Source organism: Acomys russatus, chromosome 5, assembly GCF_903995435.1.
Source record: "Acomys russatus chromosome 5, mAcoRus1.1, whole genome shotgun sequence".
Taxonomy (NCBI): Eukaryota; Metazoa; Chordata; class Mammalia; order Rodentia; family Muridae; genus Acomys; species Acomys russatus.
The window spans coordinates 44,972,710-44,991,932 of record NC_067141.1 but is presented as its reverse complement, the minus strand read 5'-3'; the positions used below and the strand labels follow the sequence as shown (position 1 = coordinate 44,991,932).

The window sequence follows — 19,223 nt, the reverse complement described above, 5'->3', positions numbered from 1 at the left end:
ACTGGTTTACTTGAATTTACACATATATTCTTAGGAACAGTTTTAATTTCTGCTGGAACTTTGAGAGGCGTTGCATCAAGTCCACATGTCAGTTTATGAAACAGTGCCTTCCTAGCAATATTATGTGCTCTGACCCACAAGAAGGCGATGTGTGCTACGTAGCTCTCTTTCCGCCACTACCGTTCTGTCATTTTCCGTGCACAAACCTTATACTTCTTTGCTGAATTTGTTCCTGAGTGCTCAGTTCTTTTGGGGGTTTCAATAGCACTGTTTTCTCTTAATTTCGTCACACTGTTCATCACAAGCGCACATAAATACAATTGAGTTTTATACTGATCTTGAACCCTGCAGCCACTGTGATAAATCCAAGGAGTTTTTTGAATTAATGACTTCTGGAGGCCAGCCTGGTCTACAAAGAGAGTTCCAGGATAGCCAGGGCTGTTACACAGAGCCTGTCTCAAAAAGCCAAAACCAAAACCAAAACCAAACAAAATAAAACAAAACAAAAACAAGATGGTGCTGTACATGTGAGTGGAGATGGGTTTACTCTTTGCCTTTCACTCAATTTCTTTGTCTTTTGTCCTCAAGAGAACTCCTGGAACAGTGCTGAACAGTGGCGGCAGAGATGGGTGGCTGTGTTTGTTCCTGGTTTTAGGGGAAAGGCTTGGGTCTTCCATGAGTGATCATGTGAGCTGTGCATTTTCCAGAGCCGGAGAGGATGAACAAATTCTTAGTCTGTGATCAGCACTTTACAGGAAGTGGTATTACACTCAGTCAAATGCTCTTCCTGCATCTGTTAAAAAGATCCCGCGGTTTTGTCTTTTATCTGTATGGTGGTGCATCTGCCTACCTGGATGCCAGGTGCTGAGCTCACTCTGCTTTCCTGAGAGCAACGCTAATCTGCCACGGAGTAAAATCTCGTATGCTACCAGATTCCATTTGCCAGTGGTGAGTTTCACCTGCCTTTGGGAGGCCTTACTGAGAAGTTTCCTATTCTTGTGAAGTACTAGTTCTACAAAACGGCATAGAGTTGAAATAAAAAAAAAAAACTACATGCCATCATGCCTAGGTGCTCACAGAACAACGTCCAGAAAAAAAATATGAAGTTAAACAATTGGTGATGCAGACCTCTGGCAGCAAAGGTCAGAACAGTGATCACCAGGATGGCTACTGTGACTGAGAAGGATGACAGGATATTCTGTAGCCCTAGAAATCCCCTGTATCCTGGGGCAGCTTGTGGCTACTTAACAAACATTCACAGTGAAAAACCACTGCCTTCCACACTTTTAGGTTTAAGGTCTTTACTGTAAAGATCTTATTTCAATAAAAAGAAGCAAAATCATTGCCCTCCACACTTAGGTTTAAGGGCTTTACTGTGTGGAAGCTACTTTAATAAAAAGAAAAACCAAACATCTCCACAGCATTTAGAACAGAGCTGTGGCAATTCTACTTCAAAAGCATTATGTCTGTCTCCAAAAAGAAGCATTACTTTCTTTTCCTTCAAAATAATGAATGGTACATCCGAATCCACAGGCAGGTGAAAAGTTGTCATTCAGATTTTTACCACTAAATAGGCAACTATAAACTTCACTTGGAAAGGTGTTGTTGTTTTTTTATAATGTGTCATATTTTCCAGCATATAAGACAACTCCCAACTTTAACGTTTCCTGCTAAAATATAGAATTTGGAATATACTAGCTGTGTAAGACTACTCCTCTTCCCACACACACCCTGTGCAGCAGGCTCGGGCTGCAAACTATATTTTAACTGGAAAAGTTAAAGTTAAAGTTGGGGGTCATCTTATACACCAGAAAAAATATGGTAGTTCTGGCTACTTGGAATTCAATGTATAGACCAGGCTGGCCTGGAACTCACAGTGGTCTGTCTACCTCAGTCTCCTGAGTGCTAGGATTAAAGGCATGCAACCAGCCTGAAAGGTGTTCTTGTTTTGACACTCATCTGGTGCCTCTGGCAGCAGGCTGCCTTTGGGCCAGAGGCTGAACCTGTTAGTTTACAGGAAGATACAAAGCAATTTCCAAATGCTTGAAAGACACTGGATTTAATGACGCATGGACATTTATGGATAAGCTGAGTAATAGATGGCCATGGCTGCTCACATGGGGACAGAGATGCATCCTACAAGCCCTTGCCCCAATACAGTTGAGGCAGATGTTGGTGAGCCTTTTATGGCCTTGGAAGGAACAGGATACACTTTCACTGTAAGCTGTGTTAAAGGGTGGCATTTTTCTTTGGTTTAGCCCACACAATGCAGTCCTGACAATATTTCCAGTGGCTTTCTAGAAAAGTAACTGAGATGGCTGAGCTGCCCAAACACTGATGCGGAGAATTAGTCCCTTTCTAGGGTGTCCTTGAAGACTATATCAACCTGATTAAACATAATTACTCTATCTCTAAGCAAACTCTCCCTTACTGCCAGCAATACCCTAGCAACAGGATCAGAAGCAGGTATCAAGGCTGTTTCCAACTGGAACAAAAATAGAAAATTAAAAACCCCTAATGTGAATACAAAAGACACTTCCAAAATCATTTAAAGCCATGCTATTTATCAAAAAACAGTTAAGAAAATGAAAAGTGTGGGTGCTTATATTGGAAGGCAATTTCTTCTACGTTCAAACTTTCTTTTCTCAGAATCTTATTAGCATATATCTTAGGGTATTTTTTGTTACTGAAAAAATAACTTAGTTATAGGACAGAGATTCTATTAAGAAAACTGAGTTTTAGTTAGAGCAGAGAGAAGATGATGGAAATAAGCCATGAGCCAACAAGACTTGACAGTGCAGTACATCCAGATATGTACAGTGAGGTGCTCAGATACATACAGAGACCCAGCCTGTCTGTCTTTGCCTGGGAAGGCTTGTCCATAGGAAGTGTAAACGAGACACAGGACAGCTGCCTTCTTATTAGCTGTCACTTCCTTTGCCAGCATTGGACAGTGGCATCTTGGTATTTACTCTTTGTGTGCTCACCTTGTCAGTGGCCTTGTTAGGGCTGGGAGTATAGCTTAGTGGAGGAGCTCACCCTTAGCATGTGCCAAGTCATGGGTTCCATCTCAGTGATCACATTGCAAAATGGGTTTGCTCCTAGGAACTCACTGAGCAAATCATTCTCTGTAAATTCTGCTCAAACAAGAGACTTTAAGAAGTCATTTTGAGGTGGGCATGGTGGTGCACACCTTTAATCCCAGCACTTGGGAGGCAAAGGTAGGTGGATCTCTGAGTTTGAGGCCAGCCTAGTCTACAAGGTGAGTTCTAGGACAGCCAGGGCTACACAGAGAAACTCTGTCCGGAAAAACCAAAAATAAATAAGTAAACAAACAAATAAATAAACAGAAATCTGGGGCTGGGGATGCACCTCAGTGGTAGAGTGCTCACTTACTGTGTGTGAGGCTCTGGGTTCAATTCTCAGTGCTGTAAAAGTAAGGTAATTTTGTGGAATCCCCTTACGCCGCTACACCCCATGGATACCGTTTTCTCAAGACAGAAGTGCTTCTCCTTGGAACTGCTAAGTGGTGAAGTTCTGAGCTCTTGCTGCATATATGTCAGAAGTTGAACTGGAAACTCTGTTAACATCTTCCCCTTCGTGTTCCATTTTAGGTGTCAGATACTTACCCGTCCCCTTCAGCATCCAGGGCGACAGCCAGCTCTGTGAAGAGGAGCCCCGTGAGAAAGTGCTGCTGGCGGTACTCTGGGGTCAGATCGAACATGCTGGCAATCTTTTGGTCCTGGAAACTGGAGCAGGAGCTTGAATTCTACAGAAACACCAAGGGCAGCTTTATGAGTATTAAGGACTGGAATTAAACCAGCCCTGGCTTGCATTTCCGGAGCTCTGGCCAGATAGAGCTCGCACTGACTGACCAACATGAATATGAAAATGAAACACTAGGCTAGGGGTAGAGCTCAGTGGGAGAGCATGTACCTAACGTCACTGGGTTCTCAGAACAGCAAAACAAGGGGTGAGTGAGGGAGGCAAGAACAGCAGTTAATACCCTCCTTGCCTGCCTCCTGATACCAAAAGGCACAGATGAACAGCCCAAGATACATGCGGACAGAGAAACGAGGCCTGCATCTAGCCCCATGCTGTGGTCTGTTTTCCCAGCACCCCTTTTGAAGGTCGCCTGAGCACAAGGTCTGGATGTGGCTGGTCTGGAACCAGAAATAGCATCTGCTTTGAAAATGCCAGGGTTTGCAGCCCTAGGCCATTCTGGCCCTGTGTTTTTACTGCAGGAGCATGTCATGCTTCGCCAAGAGCAGCAGAAATGTGTCTCTGCAAGTCCTTGAGATTTTCTGAGGAGGGGCCCTGTGTCTGTCAACTCCTTGGGGAAGCCGGAAGAGGAATATGGGGAAAGGACCCAGGTCAATGTCATCACGGTGAAGTCATAGGAATCAGCCCATAGAACAAACTGCAGCAGACAGATATACATTTGGAATTGGTCCTTGTAAGACACGTGTGTCCCAGATGACATTTTAGTGGTTGGAGTATTATCATCTGGCACAAATAGCTAAGCCAAGTTCTCCTCCTCCTCCTTCTCCTCCTGCTTCTTCCTATTATTGTTGTTACTATTTTGTTTTTGTTTTGTTTTTTGTTTTTTGGTTTTTGGTTTTTCAAGACAGGGTCTCTCTGTGTAGCCTTGGCTGTCCTGGACTCTTTTGTAGACCAGGCTGGCCTCAAACTCCCAGCGATCCACCTGCCTCTGCCTCCTGAATGCTGAGATTAAAGGTAGGCACCACCACGCCTGGCTATTATTACTATTTTTAAAAATGAGGTTTCACTATATGCTCTGGCTGATGTACAGCTAACCCCTGGGCTCAGGCGATCCTCCCTGCCCATGGATTCTTCCTATGTAATTAGCCTCCTTAGGGACTCTTGAACCAAACTGCTTGATTTGCCAATGTTCAATCAGATGCTACAGCTTCAGGGTAGCCTGCTGCCCATCTCTGGATCAACTGATCTGGTTTGAATAAATGTGAGTTTCCCTCTAATTAGTAAGAGCAACATTTACAGGAAGATGCACGATTGAACTAGGCTACGTACTGAAGCAGCTAGACTCTTTCCCTTTGGTTATCGCATTACCTGGGAGGATATGGAGGGGGACGGGGATGCTGGGGCAGTGTCGGTATTCATGAAGAGGAGGTTCAGGTTGAGGTAATGCTCATGGCTACAGAGGATTCTCAGGAACTCCAGCCGCATGGAAATGAGCGTTGGAAGGACATTAAGCTTGGCTGATAGCTGAAAGGGAAGAAGCAGAGAAAAGAGATGTTGAGAAAAGGATTATTGGAATTGAGTTAAAAACAGACACTAACATACTCTTTCTCTGCAAAGTAAGACACCAATTTAAGTAAAGATTAATCCAAGAGAGTAACAGATGTCATTCTGGGGGCCCGCAGCCAACTTTTATTTACTACTATTCCTAACAGCAGCCCCAAATGAGAATTCTTGCCCAACCTTCCCCCGTCTACTCAACAGCACAGCAAACCGGTATAGAAAATAAGCACAGGACATGGCTTCAGCACAGCACAGCTGAACACATTGTATGAAAACTCAACTGTGTCTAAGAGGCTAACCTACAAAACAGCCACCAAAAAGTGACAGCTGAAGAGTGCGCTGGGCAGGGCGGGTGGCTGAGTGCTGTGGATGGCCTTACTTCTGTTTTGAAAGAAAAACAGCCCACCCTGCACAGCCATCCACACCCTGCTGTTCTGGGATCACCTTTACCCACGTCCGTCCTACAGGTTTGAAAACAGATGGACGTGTATGCAATACGCATCCAGTGCTCTGCAGCCCAGCAGTTCTGAAGGGTTTGCTGTTGTTGAGTCTGATGGGATCTGCCTCAGGGCCAGGAGGTGGAGGATGGGGGCGTCTCCTTAGGATTCTCTTCTTACCTAGGACAACGCTGGGAAACTCAAGGGTTGATGTAGTTTGGCTTGGAAAGAGCTGTCATATAAATAAGCCAGGGACCATCTCTGGGTGTTGGCGCTACTGACACGGCTACTACACCCGCACACACCAAACTTGAATTTTTACACATTCAACTATTTGAAAATCAGTAGATTTTTTTGAGCATGTAAGGGGATTTCTAATACACAAGAAGTGACTCTCTATGATGAACTGAAAAAGTATGATAAACAGAATAAAGTAATACGAAACTTAGCAATTTAGGATTTACTTTTGTGAAAGTGTTATATTTGTGTTTTGAATCCGGTGCATATAGAATATAATACATTTTAATGTTAACTCTGGCCTCCCATGCCCTGAGTGGTTTTAGACAGTGAGCAGTTCCTATTTTATTGAAAGAATTTTCAAATCAACAATACTTATGATGTATACTAATGTTTCTTACCAAAATCACATTGTATTTAATGGGCTGATATTAAGATCAGTTATCTGTCTTTTCTTGACTATCCCAAAACCTGTCAGTTTGGATTAATCTTCAAAGTTTTAGGATATGGAACTTCATGAAAAGACTCCCAAGAAAGTTTTGTTTTTTTTCTTGAGACAGGGTTTCTCTGTGTAGCCTTGGCTGTCCTAGACTCGCTCTGTAGACCAGGCTGGCCTCGAACTCACAGCGATTCACCTGCCTCTGCTTCCCGAGTACTGGGATTAAAGGTGTGCGCTACCACGCCCTGCTTCCAAGAAAGTTTCAAACAGATAAATTTGTTTAATTAGGACAGAAATGTCAACTTCAGATATTTTAAACAATACCTTAAGTGAATGTAAAATGTATTGTGGGTCAAATAATTTCTTAATACAAATATTAATTATAGAGCCATCCATTTTAAAACAAATATTTGAAAGCATTAAAACCATTTCTTTTATACTATAAAATAATGCATTTATGTAATGAAAGAAGACACAAGAAAACTTACAGAACAAAATTCAAAATATTTTAATTCCACAAATAAGAAATCTGAAAATTAATAAGTTATTAATTGTCAAGTATGGTAGCACATGCCTGTAATCCTAGCACTCAGGCAGAGGCAGGAGGATCTCTGTGAGTTCAAAGCTAGCCTGGTTATGAAGCAAGTCCAGAACAGCCAAGGCTACACAGAGAAACCCTGTCTTGGAAAAAAAAGAAATTATTAATATAGCTCTAAACTATGCCTTACTTGTAGTCTTAAATGTACATTAGCTGTTTGATATATAATTTAACACTTAAAAGCACTGCAGCTAAATTATTTAATAATATAGCTAGAATGTTAACTCTCTAGCTATATATAATATACTCTACAATTTTCAGCTAGAAGAAATCACTTGATAGGGATCTTCTGCTGTTTTTTTAGACAAGGTTTCACTTGTAGCCTTGGCTGGCCTGAAACTCTCTACATAGACCAGGCTGGCCTTGAACTCAGAGATCTGCATGCCTCTGCTTCCGTGAATACTGGGATTAAAGTTAGCCACTTTATAATTTTAATCAAAATTTATGGTTGGCTAATTAGCAATTTATGAAATATTTAAAGTTATGTAAGCACCAACAGTATCTGCTGAGTGCTTGCTGTGCAATGCTGTGCATTAGCAGTCCCAAGCCAAGAATCTGACAGAGCTTGGTGCAGCTGCGTCACACATTTCCTGTGTGATACTGAGCAACAGCCAATGGGTATACAGTCAAGCATCTTCCTGTATTTCTTTTTAGAGAACAGCTCAACAGACTGAAGAGAGATGACTCAGCTGTTAAAGGCTAGGCTCACAACCAAAATGTCAAGAGCAGCTCAAACCTAGACAGATTTCCAGCCTTAGCTCCTACTTTGGAGAGTGCCTGAGCCCTGAGCTGCACAGCTGCTCCCAACTGACAAGGTAAAGATCTGTAGTTATTAGGCACCTTCAGCCCTCTGACCCAGATTCCCCACTGTACTGCAGAGCAATCGTACTGCTCACCACTCATCCCCCAACACACACACACACACACACACACACACACACACACACACACACACACACACACACGCCTGAGCTCTGGCCACACTTCTTTACAAGTTCCTGGTTCCCCTGGATACTTGCTCCCTGCTGGAAGCCTCTGGATGGTCTCACTGGGAAGGGCTGTTCCTCTCCTGCAGCCCAGGGAATCTCCTGTGTCACTGGGTCATACCTTTCTCCTCGATAAGGTGCCATAGTCCTCACTGCACACAGAGGACAGTCCTTGCATTTTACAAACATGGAACTGAGAGGCACAGAAATGGCAGACTTTAAAGCCACTGCATCACTAATTACTGAGAGCTGAGTACACTGTGGTGATGATGACAGCTTGGGATGGGAGGGGACAACAGTTGTGGTGGTTGTGGTAATAACAGCAGACATGGTGGCAGTGGTGAAGAGAAGAAATATGGGAGAACAGCAGCAGCAGCAACAACTGCTGTTTATATTCTTATTGCTAGGGCATTCTGATGGGGACAATTAAGAAGTACGTTAAAAACTTTGGGGAGAAAGTGGGGCGGTGGTGGTGCAGGCCTTTAATCCCGGTACTCAGGAGGCAGGGCTAGCATGGTCTACATAGTTCCAGGACAGCTAGAGCTACATAGTGAGACCCTGTCTCAAAACAACAACAACAGCAAACTGCTGGGCATGGTGGCGCACACCTTTAGACCTAGCACTCGGGAAGCAGAGGCAGGCGGACTGCTGTGAGTTTGAGGCCAGCCTTGTCTACAAAGCGAGTCCAGGACAGCCACGACTAACACAGAGAGACCCTGCGTGTCTCGAAAAAACAAAAGCAAAACCAAACAAAGAAGCAAACAAACAAACAAACACACACCAGCAAACCTCCAGGAAAGAATTATCACTTGTGCTGCATTAAAAAAAGTGTGAGCTTTGTGTTACTAGAAATTCTGAATTCATCATGTTTTTTTGTTTTGTTTTGTTTTAAATATTAGAACCCTCAAACCACAATTTAATTAATAACCCTAATAAGTGAAAATAAACTTCCTGTTTTGGTTTCTCCTCTCCCTCTCTTCTCTCTCTCCCTCTCTCTTTCTCTCTCTGTGTATACAGGTCAGAAGTTGATATGAAATGCTTTCTTTTATGGCTTTCCAGCAAGCCCCTGGGATCTACTCTATCTCCATTCCCAATGTCTGTCTCCAGGAGCACTGGGGTGAGGGGAAGCACATATCACCAGCTTTAGGTAGCAGCTGGGGCTCTGAATTCAGGCCCTCATGCTTGCAGCCAGCATTTTATCTCCCAAGCCGACTGAGTCTCAAACTTTGCTCTGATCAAACATTAAATGCACAGTCCCATAATTTCTCTTAAATGTTAACTGGAAGAAATCACATTGCTAAGAGATTTCAGTTTCCTCAGACTGAATTGTTGGCTGCTTTGATGCGTGCTCTAGGAGTCCAGGTGATCCAGTGTGGCTGAAGACCCCACACACTGTACAGATGGTCAAAGTCCAAGACGTGTGAGAGTCATGCTGAAGAAAGCAACACGCCCGTGACATGGACAGAAAGTCGGGAAGAAGGGGCTGAACTGGCCTCTCCAAGAGCACTCACCTGGTTGCAGTAATGTTTGACGAGGTTGAACACGAAGCCTCTGTCCATGAGTGAAAGAAGGTCATACAAGAAGAAAGCCAGGCTGATGTTGATCTTTTCTGCCTGTTCACTTTCCTTTAAAATGAACACAGAAACATACAGATCATACTGTTTGGTCCTGGACAGGACCTACCAGGTTCCTGGTGTGAAGACTGGAAGAGAAAGATACTATTATATTGGCCCACTATCCTTCTGGGTGACATTTAGATGTACTTTCCCCCCACTTGTCTTATACGTGCATAATTATAGGCATATAATCAATCTCATTATATATGCATATATATATACTTTTGAGTTCTGAATTTTTTAATTTTTATATTTATTTACTCAATTTTTTTTTTTTTTTTAGTTTTTACTTTTACTTTACTTTACTTTAGTTTCTACCTTTACTTGTTTTGGTTTATTAACACAAAATATTGCTATCCAGGCCAGGCCTGCTCTAAATTCCTGATCCTCTGGCCTCAGCCTCCTGAATTCTGGGACTATCAATGTGTGCCACCATACTTGGCTTTTTTTTTTTTTTTTTTTTGTGGGGGTGGAGTGTGCAAACTAACTTGAAATGGATTCACTATCTTTAAAGAGATAAACTTAAAACATCTTTTAGATTCATTTATTTTATGTGTGTGAGTATTCTGTAAACTACCACTTGGTTTTTGGGAACCAAACCCAGTCTTCTCTGTAAGAGCAGCAATTGCTCATAAGTGCTGAGCCATTCCTCCAGCCCCCAGGAGATAATACTCTTGATTTGTTAGGAGTATTACAAAAACTGCAATCAGAATAAAAAGGCTTAGGAATTTTGTCCTTTCCAATTAGGCAGAGTTCTCAGCCTGAGAGATGTCAGAGTCACGCTTGGAAGGGTGACATTTTTCAAGACTTGAAGCCAGGCTACTTTTTGTTTGGTTTTTCTGTTTTATTTTTATTATTTCTCAGTGCTCTTATTTATGAGATTTTTATATAGTGAGTTCCAGGACAGCCAGAGCTACATAGTGAGACCCTTCCTCCAAACAAACAAACAAACAAACAAAATAAAACAGATTCCATATATTTACTTATTTGTGGTGGTGGCTAATGTGATCTATGGTGCGTGTGTGGGGTCAAGAGACAATGTGTGGAAGCTGCTTCTCCTCTTTCACCGTGAAGGTTCTGGGGATTGAAGTCAGGTCCAGCAGGCTTGGCAGCAAGTACTTTTATTCACCGAGTCATTAAATTCTTATATTTATTTTAAACTTTCACTGTGAAATGATTTCAAGTTATAGACTGGCGCAAAAATCATACCAAGTTACCAGCACTTTACCTTTTGTAAACTTTGCATTATTATCATTCTCTCTATATATACAGGTGTATTTTTCGAAACCATTTTCAACTACATGGCAAATATTACCCCTATTTACTCCATAAAACTTCAGACTGGATCTCCCAAGAGCAAGAATTTTTTCAATGATAAAAACCATTTATAGGGCCGGGCATGGCCTTTAATCCCAGCACTCGGGAGGCAGAGGCAGGTGGATCTCTCTGAGTTCGAGGCCAGCTTGGTCTACAAAGCAAGTCCAGGACAGCCAAGGCTATACAGAGAGACCCTGTCTTGAAAAAAAAATTTTACATGATAAACCACATTGCAATGTCTTTACAGAACTCTCTAGCCACACCCCAGGGGCTGGACCAGCATATTTTAACTGTTGTTACATATTAACTACTGTTTTCCAATGAAGCTTTTTCCCCCCCTTCTTTTTTCTGGTGTAACACAGTCAAGGCAAATGCTTTAGGAAGTGGAGACACACAGTTACCTTCTGAGGTTTCACTAAAAGGGCTGCTATCTCCGAGGTGACCACATTAACAATGGTAGTTATGTCGTCTTTGAAGCGGTCAGAAAAGCGAGTCTTCCGAAAACTGTCACGTTTATCCAGGTTGTGGACGTACTGCGCCATGCTTTTCACCTGCAGAGGAATGAGACAATCTCAGCACAGAGATCTTTGTCCTGCTTGTACAATGTGCAGAAGATAGAATGGCTCAAAGGAAATCTTTCACAATGGTGCTGGTGGTGTCCAAGCTGGCTCTAACTACAGAATGCTTCTGACACACAGGATGGTTGCCATGGTGGCTGGAGGTGGGTAGAGTGTCCTCTTCTTGACCCCAAGTCAGGAGTCAGCTGACAAAACCTGGACCCTTAACATAGGCACAGAGTCACAAGACTCCCCCTTCCCCAGAAGTCTCCACCCTGGAACAGAGTGAGGCTGGCTTCTCAGAACCACACAGGTTGTTATAGTACAGGACACAAGACACACAAAGGAACCATTTTATAAGGCTGTCTTCCTGAAGCTACAGTAAGGAGAACAAGGGCGAAAGGTCCTTCCTATATTGAGTTTAAAAATTAAACTTTTTTTTTTTTCCTGGAAGCAATTCTATAGTTCACATTGAGTTAATTTCTGCTTCTAGGAATTAAAATGTAAACTGTATTGTAGAATGACTAGGGTTTTGTTGGATATCTAGAAATTGAATCATTATGTAGAACACTGGCTCTGGAGGACAGAAATATCTGTTTTTGAGATAGGTCTCATTATAAAGCCCATGTTGGCTCAGCTTCTAAGGAAAATTATGTTTGAGTTTCTTCAGGCTAACTTACAGTTAACTGATCGAGTAACCAATTGATAATTAGTAAAATACCAGTTTAAGGCCTACTGTATTTTAAAACCTAGGTCATGTATAATTGCTGGGTTCCTCCTGAGCTAGGAGACACCAGGTCAATGTATTCCTTGGCCGTCATCAGAGTTGAGCCTTACAGTTGGGTGTTACAGTCTCAGCTTGCTGAGAGCTACTTGGGGCAGTCTGACTGGAAAGGTTGGGGTGGTGGTTTCTGCCGACTGTCAACTTGACAGGACAAAATATCACCTAAGAGATGAGAGTCTGAGCATGATTAGGTTAAAGGAAATCAGGAAGCTCTGTTTCTTGAATCGTGAGCCTGTCAAGACTGAGACAAACAAGGTACAAGCCAGAGGAGGCGACCCAGGAGGGGAGGACATGGGCAGCTTTCTGATGCATGCTTCGGAGAGTGTCCTGGGACAGACCCAAACACGTAAAATCCAATGCAAGAGCCACGGTTGTTCCTAACCTAAATGTGCTTTTTCCAGCCCAGGCCACACAGGCATATCCATATTCCCAAAGATCCACACCGGGGCACAATGAGAGGACCTGAATGAAGGGCGGGACTAGGGCATGATTTTTTTGTTCAACAAAAGCCATCTCTCTCACTATACTCCCAGCCAAGGGCCCAGGAAGACAAGGCTTCTTTGTTCAGGTGGCCCTATCCTGATCCTCTGCTGGCTAACCCACTCTAGCGTCAGGCTGTTGAATTCATTGTTGCTTTCGGCTCCTGCCTGCTGAGTTTGGGCCATCCACAACCAAATAAATAATTCTCACAATAGCACCTCCTCGCTGATGGCCTCTGTCCAGACTGTCAGCCAAGCTGCCAGCTCTTGTGGCCCGGACTCTTCACAGAAGAATCCAGCAGAAGTGTCAGTGGGGCTCAACTGTCATTTGTAGGGTTTGGGGAGGTAGGAAACTAATTTCTCCCACATTTGCCTCTGTGGCCTGTTCTGAGAATGGACACCTTTCAGAACCCCTTCGTGCAGAATGACATGTCCAGAGGAAGCGAACTAGGTCACCTATTTACCTCCGGGCCTCCAAGGTCTGAATAAGTGGTTTCTAGCCACACAGGCGCTCATTCATTAAAAAGTGTGAAACACACCCAAGAACTAAGTGTACACAGCTATTGTTCATTAGCACCAGGTGGCCAGCACAGCAGGAAGTGTCAAGGTGCCCCTCTGCTCCCTAAGCTAAAGGGAAGTCATGCCCTTCAGGCTTTCTGAGGGTCAGCAGGTAAGTATGCAACAAGGCATGGAGGCCTGAGGGTCCTGTCTGGGTCTTTCCTAGTCCTGGACATAGCCTCCGCGTGGTTTCTTGCTCTTCTCCACCTGCGAATGTTCGGGAGGTGTCTGTCCACTGCAGCAATGGTCCCTTCCCTTCTCTCCCTGTGGCTCTTGGCTGTACTGGTGAACAGGAGGCTGTAGTGTGAGATCACTGGTGAAAGGTTTGGCCATTTGCCACTGTTGCTGCCACAAAGTGGTCCTGGCAGGGTCAATGTTTTTCTAAGGCCCTTGCCCCTGTTGTGTGCACCCTCTTCTCTGTCTCTAGGTTTCTCCATGCCCCATCTGCTCTATTTCCTCTTTGTGGTTCTTTAGATTGATGTTAGATAAATAAAGAATTCGGGCAGCTGTTGCACCCTGGCTGCCTCACCAATCTTGATTGGCTTCTGTCACACTGCAAGAAACCCTGGGAAGAAAGCCTTGTGATAAATGCTTCTCAGGTGCTGAACCCTGACAGAGTGGCTCCAGTCTGGTGCCTGCAGTCTTGCTGGGTCTGCATTTTGACCAACCCTATCAAAGGGCTTTGATCCATGGGAACTTTTCTAAATACGTCATCGGTGTAGCAGAAGGGGTTCCTAGAGGTAAGAGGGGCATGTTCGCTTTCGCTTCCTCGTAAGACAAACAAGTCCCAGTGGACAACTAGGCCAGATCAGAAGCAATTTTCACCCTTTCTGGGATTCTTAGCTCCTTGTAGTTCTGCACAATAAAATCACACCGCCAAAGGTATAGACAGACCTGGAGGCTCTTCTGTGGCTACTACTCTTGCCCCAGCCTCACCTGCAAACTCAGAGTCATAAAGACCCTGAACCAAGGCTGGACACAGATTAAATGAGCCACTGCTTTAAATATAGCTAGCATACATAAATAAGATTTTCAATTTACTTTGTATATTGTTTTTTTTTTTTCTTCTTTTTTCAGCCACAGGGTTTGGGGGGGGGTGGGCAGCTGCTACTGGGGTTACCTGAAGGATGGAGGCATTGTGACTTCTTCAGAGAACACAAACTTGCCTTTGAAACGGAGCTATAAGATGCTATGTGGAACCACTCAAGCCCAGCTCATGGTAATGGGGAACCAAATAACCACCGTCACACACTGAATTAACGGGGACTCCTGAATGGGATGGGCTAGCCTAGTGTCAGTCAGTATGATGGACTGAGGAGATGCTTTGAAATTCTGAGCTTCTCAAAGAGGTGAAAGAGTGAATAAAATAAAGAATATGGGCTGAGAGTTAGAGGATAAGGCTCCGCCCATCCCTGGCTGAGCAAGTCGGCAAACCTCTCTAGCCCCGCGGTGTGCTATGGGGATAAGCGAGGCTCTCACGGGGTTTCAGGATGGATTGAAGAGCTGCAGGGCTGCTGCTGGAACCCTCATGCAGCTGGGCTTGAGTCCCCGCCCAGGGACTTGGGTGCTTTTCCAACAAGCAAGGCACTACCTAAGATCTAAGAGTGTGTGCATGAAGTGTGTGTGTGTGTGTGTGTGTGTGTGTGTGTGTGTGTGTGTGTGTGTGAGTTCAAATGTGTAAGTTAATAATTAAGGCACCCTTAGTTAAGGCAAATTTAGCTTTTACATTTTGCTTTTTTTAGTCTTCAATTTTGACTTAGAATTTGGGCTTATTTTATGAATTATGGGCAGACGGATCATGGCCCAAGTAGATCTTTTCTGAGGGGAACCGTGATGGTGGGTGAGAGGGCAAACAGAAGCAGGACATACAGAACATGTTTGTTTTATTTTTAAGTAGAGTCTGGGAGTGGCATGCTTGCCTAGCATGCACCTGACACTAAGTTTAACCCCCCAGTACCACAACGGAAAAGGGGTGCATGTGCCCATGCTGCATGCTGTGGAGATTAAAGTAGGACTTGGATTACGGAAGTCTTCACCTGCTGCTCACTGCCTTATTGCCTATGGATTTTGTTTGCTTATTTGAGACAGGGTTTTCTATTGGCTGTCCCAGAACTCCAATTTTAGACCATGCTGGCCTCAAATTCACAAGCATCCTCCTGCCTGCCTCTGCCTCCCGAAGTGCTGTGATTAGAAGTATATGCCACCATACCTGGCTCCATCTAGGGACTCTTACTGGACCAGAAGGTTGCAGATTTGGGTAGTCTGGCCAGCCAATGAGCTCTCGGGATCTACTTATCTCTGTCTTCCAATGCTGGGGTTAAAGGCACATGCAACTGGGCCTGGTTTTGTATGTGGGCTCTGGGGATTTGAACCCAGGCCCTCACCTTGCGTGGTACATGCTTGTATCCACTGAGTCATCTTCCAGCCTCTATTCTTTATGACAAAATCTTTCCATGTCCACTAATACTGAAACAGAAGTAGGTATCAGCACCATTCTTATTTTAAAATAGAGGAACTATGAATGTATCTTTCGCTGCTCTGCTGAGAGACTGACAGCAGTGGTAGGGTAAACACAGACAGACACAGGTTTCCTACTCTTGCCAACCACTATTAGTGTAGTTGGTTCTTACTTGTACGACACCAAAACACTGTCAGACACAGACAGAATAATGAAGATAGATCAAACCCTAGAAACCCAGCAGGTAAGACAGGAAAACAATGACAAACGGTGCACAGTGCTAGTAAGGGGAGGAGTGGGGTCTTTAAGGGGAGAACAATAAGATGGGCAGAGAGGGCTGTGGTGGTGCCGTGTAAGCTGGAGAGAGAAGACAGAGCACAAAGTGTCTTGGGGTGGGTAGAAAAAGGTAGTTTTGTTTTTTGTGGTTTTTGTTTGTTTGTTTGTTTGTTTTTTGTTTTTTTTCAAGATAGGGTTTCTCTGTATAGCCTTGGCTGTCCTGGACTCACTTTGTAGACCAGGCTGGCCTCAAACTCAGAGATCCGCCTGCCTCTGCCTCCCGAGTGCTGAGATCAAACATGTGCGCCACCACGCCCGGCGAAAAAGGTAGTTTGTGAGAGAGATTAAAAAAAAAAATCTTTAGGCCAAAAAAACCAGGCCTGGTATTTTCCAGAAACTAAAAGGGGCACGATGTGGCTAAGTAAGAGAGGGAGCATGGCATGAGGCAAAGATGCACACTAGGATTACATAAGGGCATTTCAGCTGTGATTAAAAAAAAAAAACGGCACATTATAGCTGGGCAGTGGTGGTGCACGCATTTAATCCCAGTACTCTGGAGGCAGAGGCAGGTGGATTATCTGAGTTCAAGGCCAGCCTGGTCTACAGAATGAGTTCCAGGACAGGCAAGCCTAAACAGAGAAACCCTGTCTCTAAAATCAAACAAGCCAAAAAAAAAAAAAAAAAAAAAAGGCACTTTATTTCTAGCACTCTGAAAACTATGTAGAGATTGACACGGTCTGTATAATATTGGCTGTGTGGGGAAGGGGGCGGGGGCTGAGAGCATAAAAGATACAGGATGAAGAAAAAGAAAGATGCTGCAAGGGACACATGAGAAACAATGACGGCTGGATCAGGCAGGAACCATGATGAGATGCAAACATGGGGGTGGGTGATTTTTCAAGGTAGAGTCAACAGAGTTTGATGGGAGATGAACAGAGGGTGAAGGAGAGTCGCAATTCCAGGAACAACGCCAGGCTCACAGCCAGGTCCTGACACAGGAAACTGCCTTTCCCATGTGTGCTTTGCTTGCCTGGCGGACCACAATACAAACACAAGAATCTCACCAGAAGCTCAAAGAAGAACCAGGCGTACTTGAAGACCGTTTCTCTCACTATCCCAGTGCTGACCACCATCTGCAGGGCGAGCTCCTCATGGAAATGCTAAACAACAAACAAACAAACAAAAGCCAGCTGTGGTGCCAAGGTTAATTAATACTCACTAACCCCGCTTTCCTTCGTCGCTGACACAACAGCTGGTTAAGCATGTGTGCAAGGTACCCCAGGCCATACGACAGGTGGCAAAAATCAGTGCTTGAAATAACATGTAGGTGGGCAGCGGGGCATTGCACCATAGTCCCAGCCTTGGAATAACAGTTGTGTCCTATAGGAAAGCCCTTCAGGTTAATGGAAACTGACGGTGTGTGTTAGAGAGGAATCACTTTGGAAGTCTCATGGACCACACAATGCAGCCCCCTCTCTGCCCTTAGTTTGCTCATCCACAAAACTGGTTTGTTGGTAGCTATGATCCTCAAGTTTCAGCGTGAATCAGAATTCCTTGGAGACTTGGTAACACTCAGGTGGCTGATGCCATCCTTAGAGAGGCTGATTCAGAAGGTCTGGAGCAGGGTCTGAGAATTTGCATTCTGTGGGGTTCCCCAGGGGATGCTGATGCTGATAGTCCAAAGTCATACTCTGTCTGGATGCTACCCACATGCTTTCCAGGTTGGACAGCTTTTCTTTGCATCATCCCACTATAGCTTCATGTGGGAAAAGTGATGGATGGATATCTCAGTGAATCTCTGCATTAACACACACACACACACACACACACACACACACACACACACATACTTTAAAAAGAGCTAGGTTTGGTGGTATGTGTCTTTAATCCTAGCACTCAGGAGGCAAAGGCAGGCAGATCTCTATGAATTGAGGCCAGCCTAGTCTACAGAGCAAGTTCCAGGCCAGACATGGTTACATAGTGAGACCCTCTCTTAAAACAAATAAAACAAAACAGAAATGGACAAATAGACACAGTGGTGTGACTGTGAGGGCTAATGATCTAAATTGAAAGGAGACCAATGGAAAACTCTCCGAGCAGATGTCAGAGTGTTCCAAACCCTTCCCGTGGTCAGTTTAGCTCATCTACTGGTTTCCCCGAGTTGCATCAGGCAGGTTAAACCTTGGTGATCGTAGTGTATAGGAGCACATCTGCTTGGTGGAGGGAGTGAGGCTGGACCATCTGGGAGAGGTGGAGATGAGTGTGCACCCTGCTGGTTGACAACTGTGCACATGATAACATGCTGCACTTGTGCCTTCCCATGGGAAGAAAGACATGCTCTGCCAGCCTCAGCCGCTAGAAATAGGTCAGTCTGTCTGCCAGAGTCTTATGGCAGGAAGAGATTACCCAAGGCTAAGCTGCTTTTTAATGTAATTTATGTTGCTTACTGGACAGAGTTATTGTAAGAACACCTTGCCCCAGAGGTTACTGAAGACAGCCAAGCAGCAAAACTGTTTGCTGAACTATGAAGGTAACAGGCTGGCTAAACTTCCCTCTGAAATAAAACCGACTCTCTTCTGGACATTCTGGGTCAAAGCCAGGCAACCACAAAACCAAACAGGATATGCATTAAGGAAGTCAGACTTTAGGCAAATATGTTCATTGTTTGAGTTTTTCATTTTATTTTATTGAGAAGGACTCACTATGTAGCTCTAGTTCCCCAGAACTCTCTGTGTATGTAGATCAGGCAAGCCTTGAACTCACAGAGGTCCCTCTGCCTTTACCTTCTGAGTGCTGGGTGTTAAGGGCTGTGCTATCATGCTCAGCCTTACATTTTTTTAGCTTTTAAAGGAAAACAGAACTTGAAACCAGCGGCTGTGACAGCATAATGCTGTGATGTTAGTTTTGGGCCTAATCACACATTCCTTTTACTTTCCCTCTCCTGGTTAACTTCTAGAACATCCTGCTGACATCCAGTGCCTGGATCACTGCACAGGCTGCAGTGGCAGACCCAGTGGCACCTCCCATTCCCCTGTCCTTCACTCTTCCAGGCCAAAGTGAGCCAGTCTGCGGCTCCCGCTCTCCTTGTCTGTGTAATAAAATCTTCCTGTGCTGTTTTGATTACAAACAGCTTCCTTCCCCTGGGACTCCAGTTAGTGTACCTTGAAAGGTAATCAGGACCTCAACCTAAATAGTTAG

General features: G+C 44.3%; 1 protein-coding gene across 1 annotated transcript in view; it reads right to left on the bottom strand.

Annotated features, from left to right (window-relative positions):
- Dock8 (dedicator of cytokinesis 8) overlaps positions 1-19,223 on the bottom strand; it is a 197,930-nt gene that overhangs the window by 45,658 nt on the left and 133,049 nt on the right. Inside the window, exons 24-28 of the mRNA XM_051146278.1 lie at positions 17,090-17,185; positions 11,315-11,464; positions 9,492-9,605; positions 5,092-5,247; positions 3,630-3,769 (exon numbers count right to left, since the gene is read on the bottom strand). Of these exons, the coding sequence (XP_051002235.1) occupies positions 3,630-3,769; positions 5,092-5,247; positions 9,492-9,605; positions 11,315-11,464; positions 17,090-17,185 (656 nt within the window). The remainder of the gene's footprint in view (positions 1-3,629; positions 3,770-5,091; positions 5,248-9,491; positions 9,606-11,314; positions 11,465-17,089; positions 17,186-19,223) is intronic.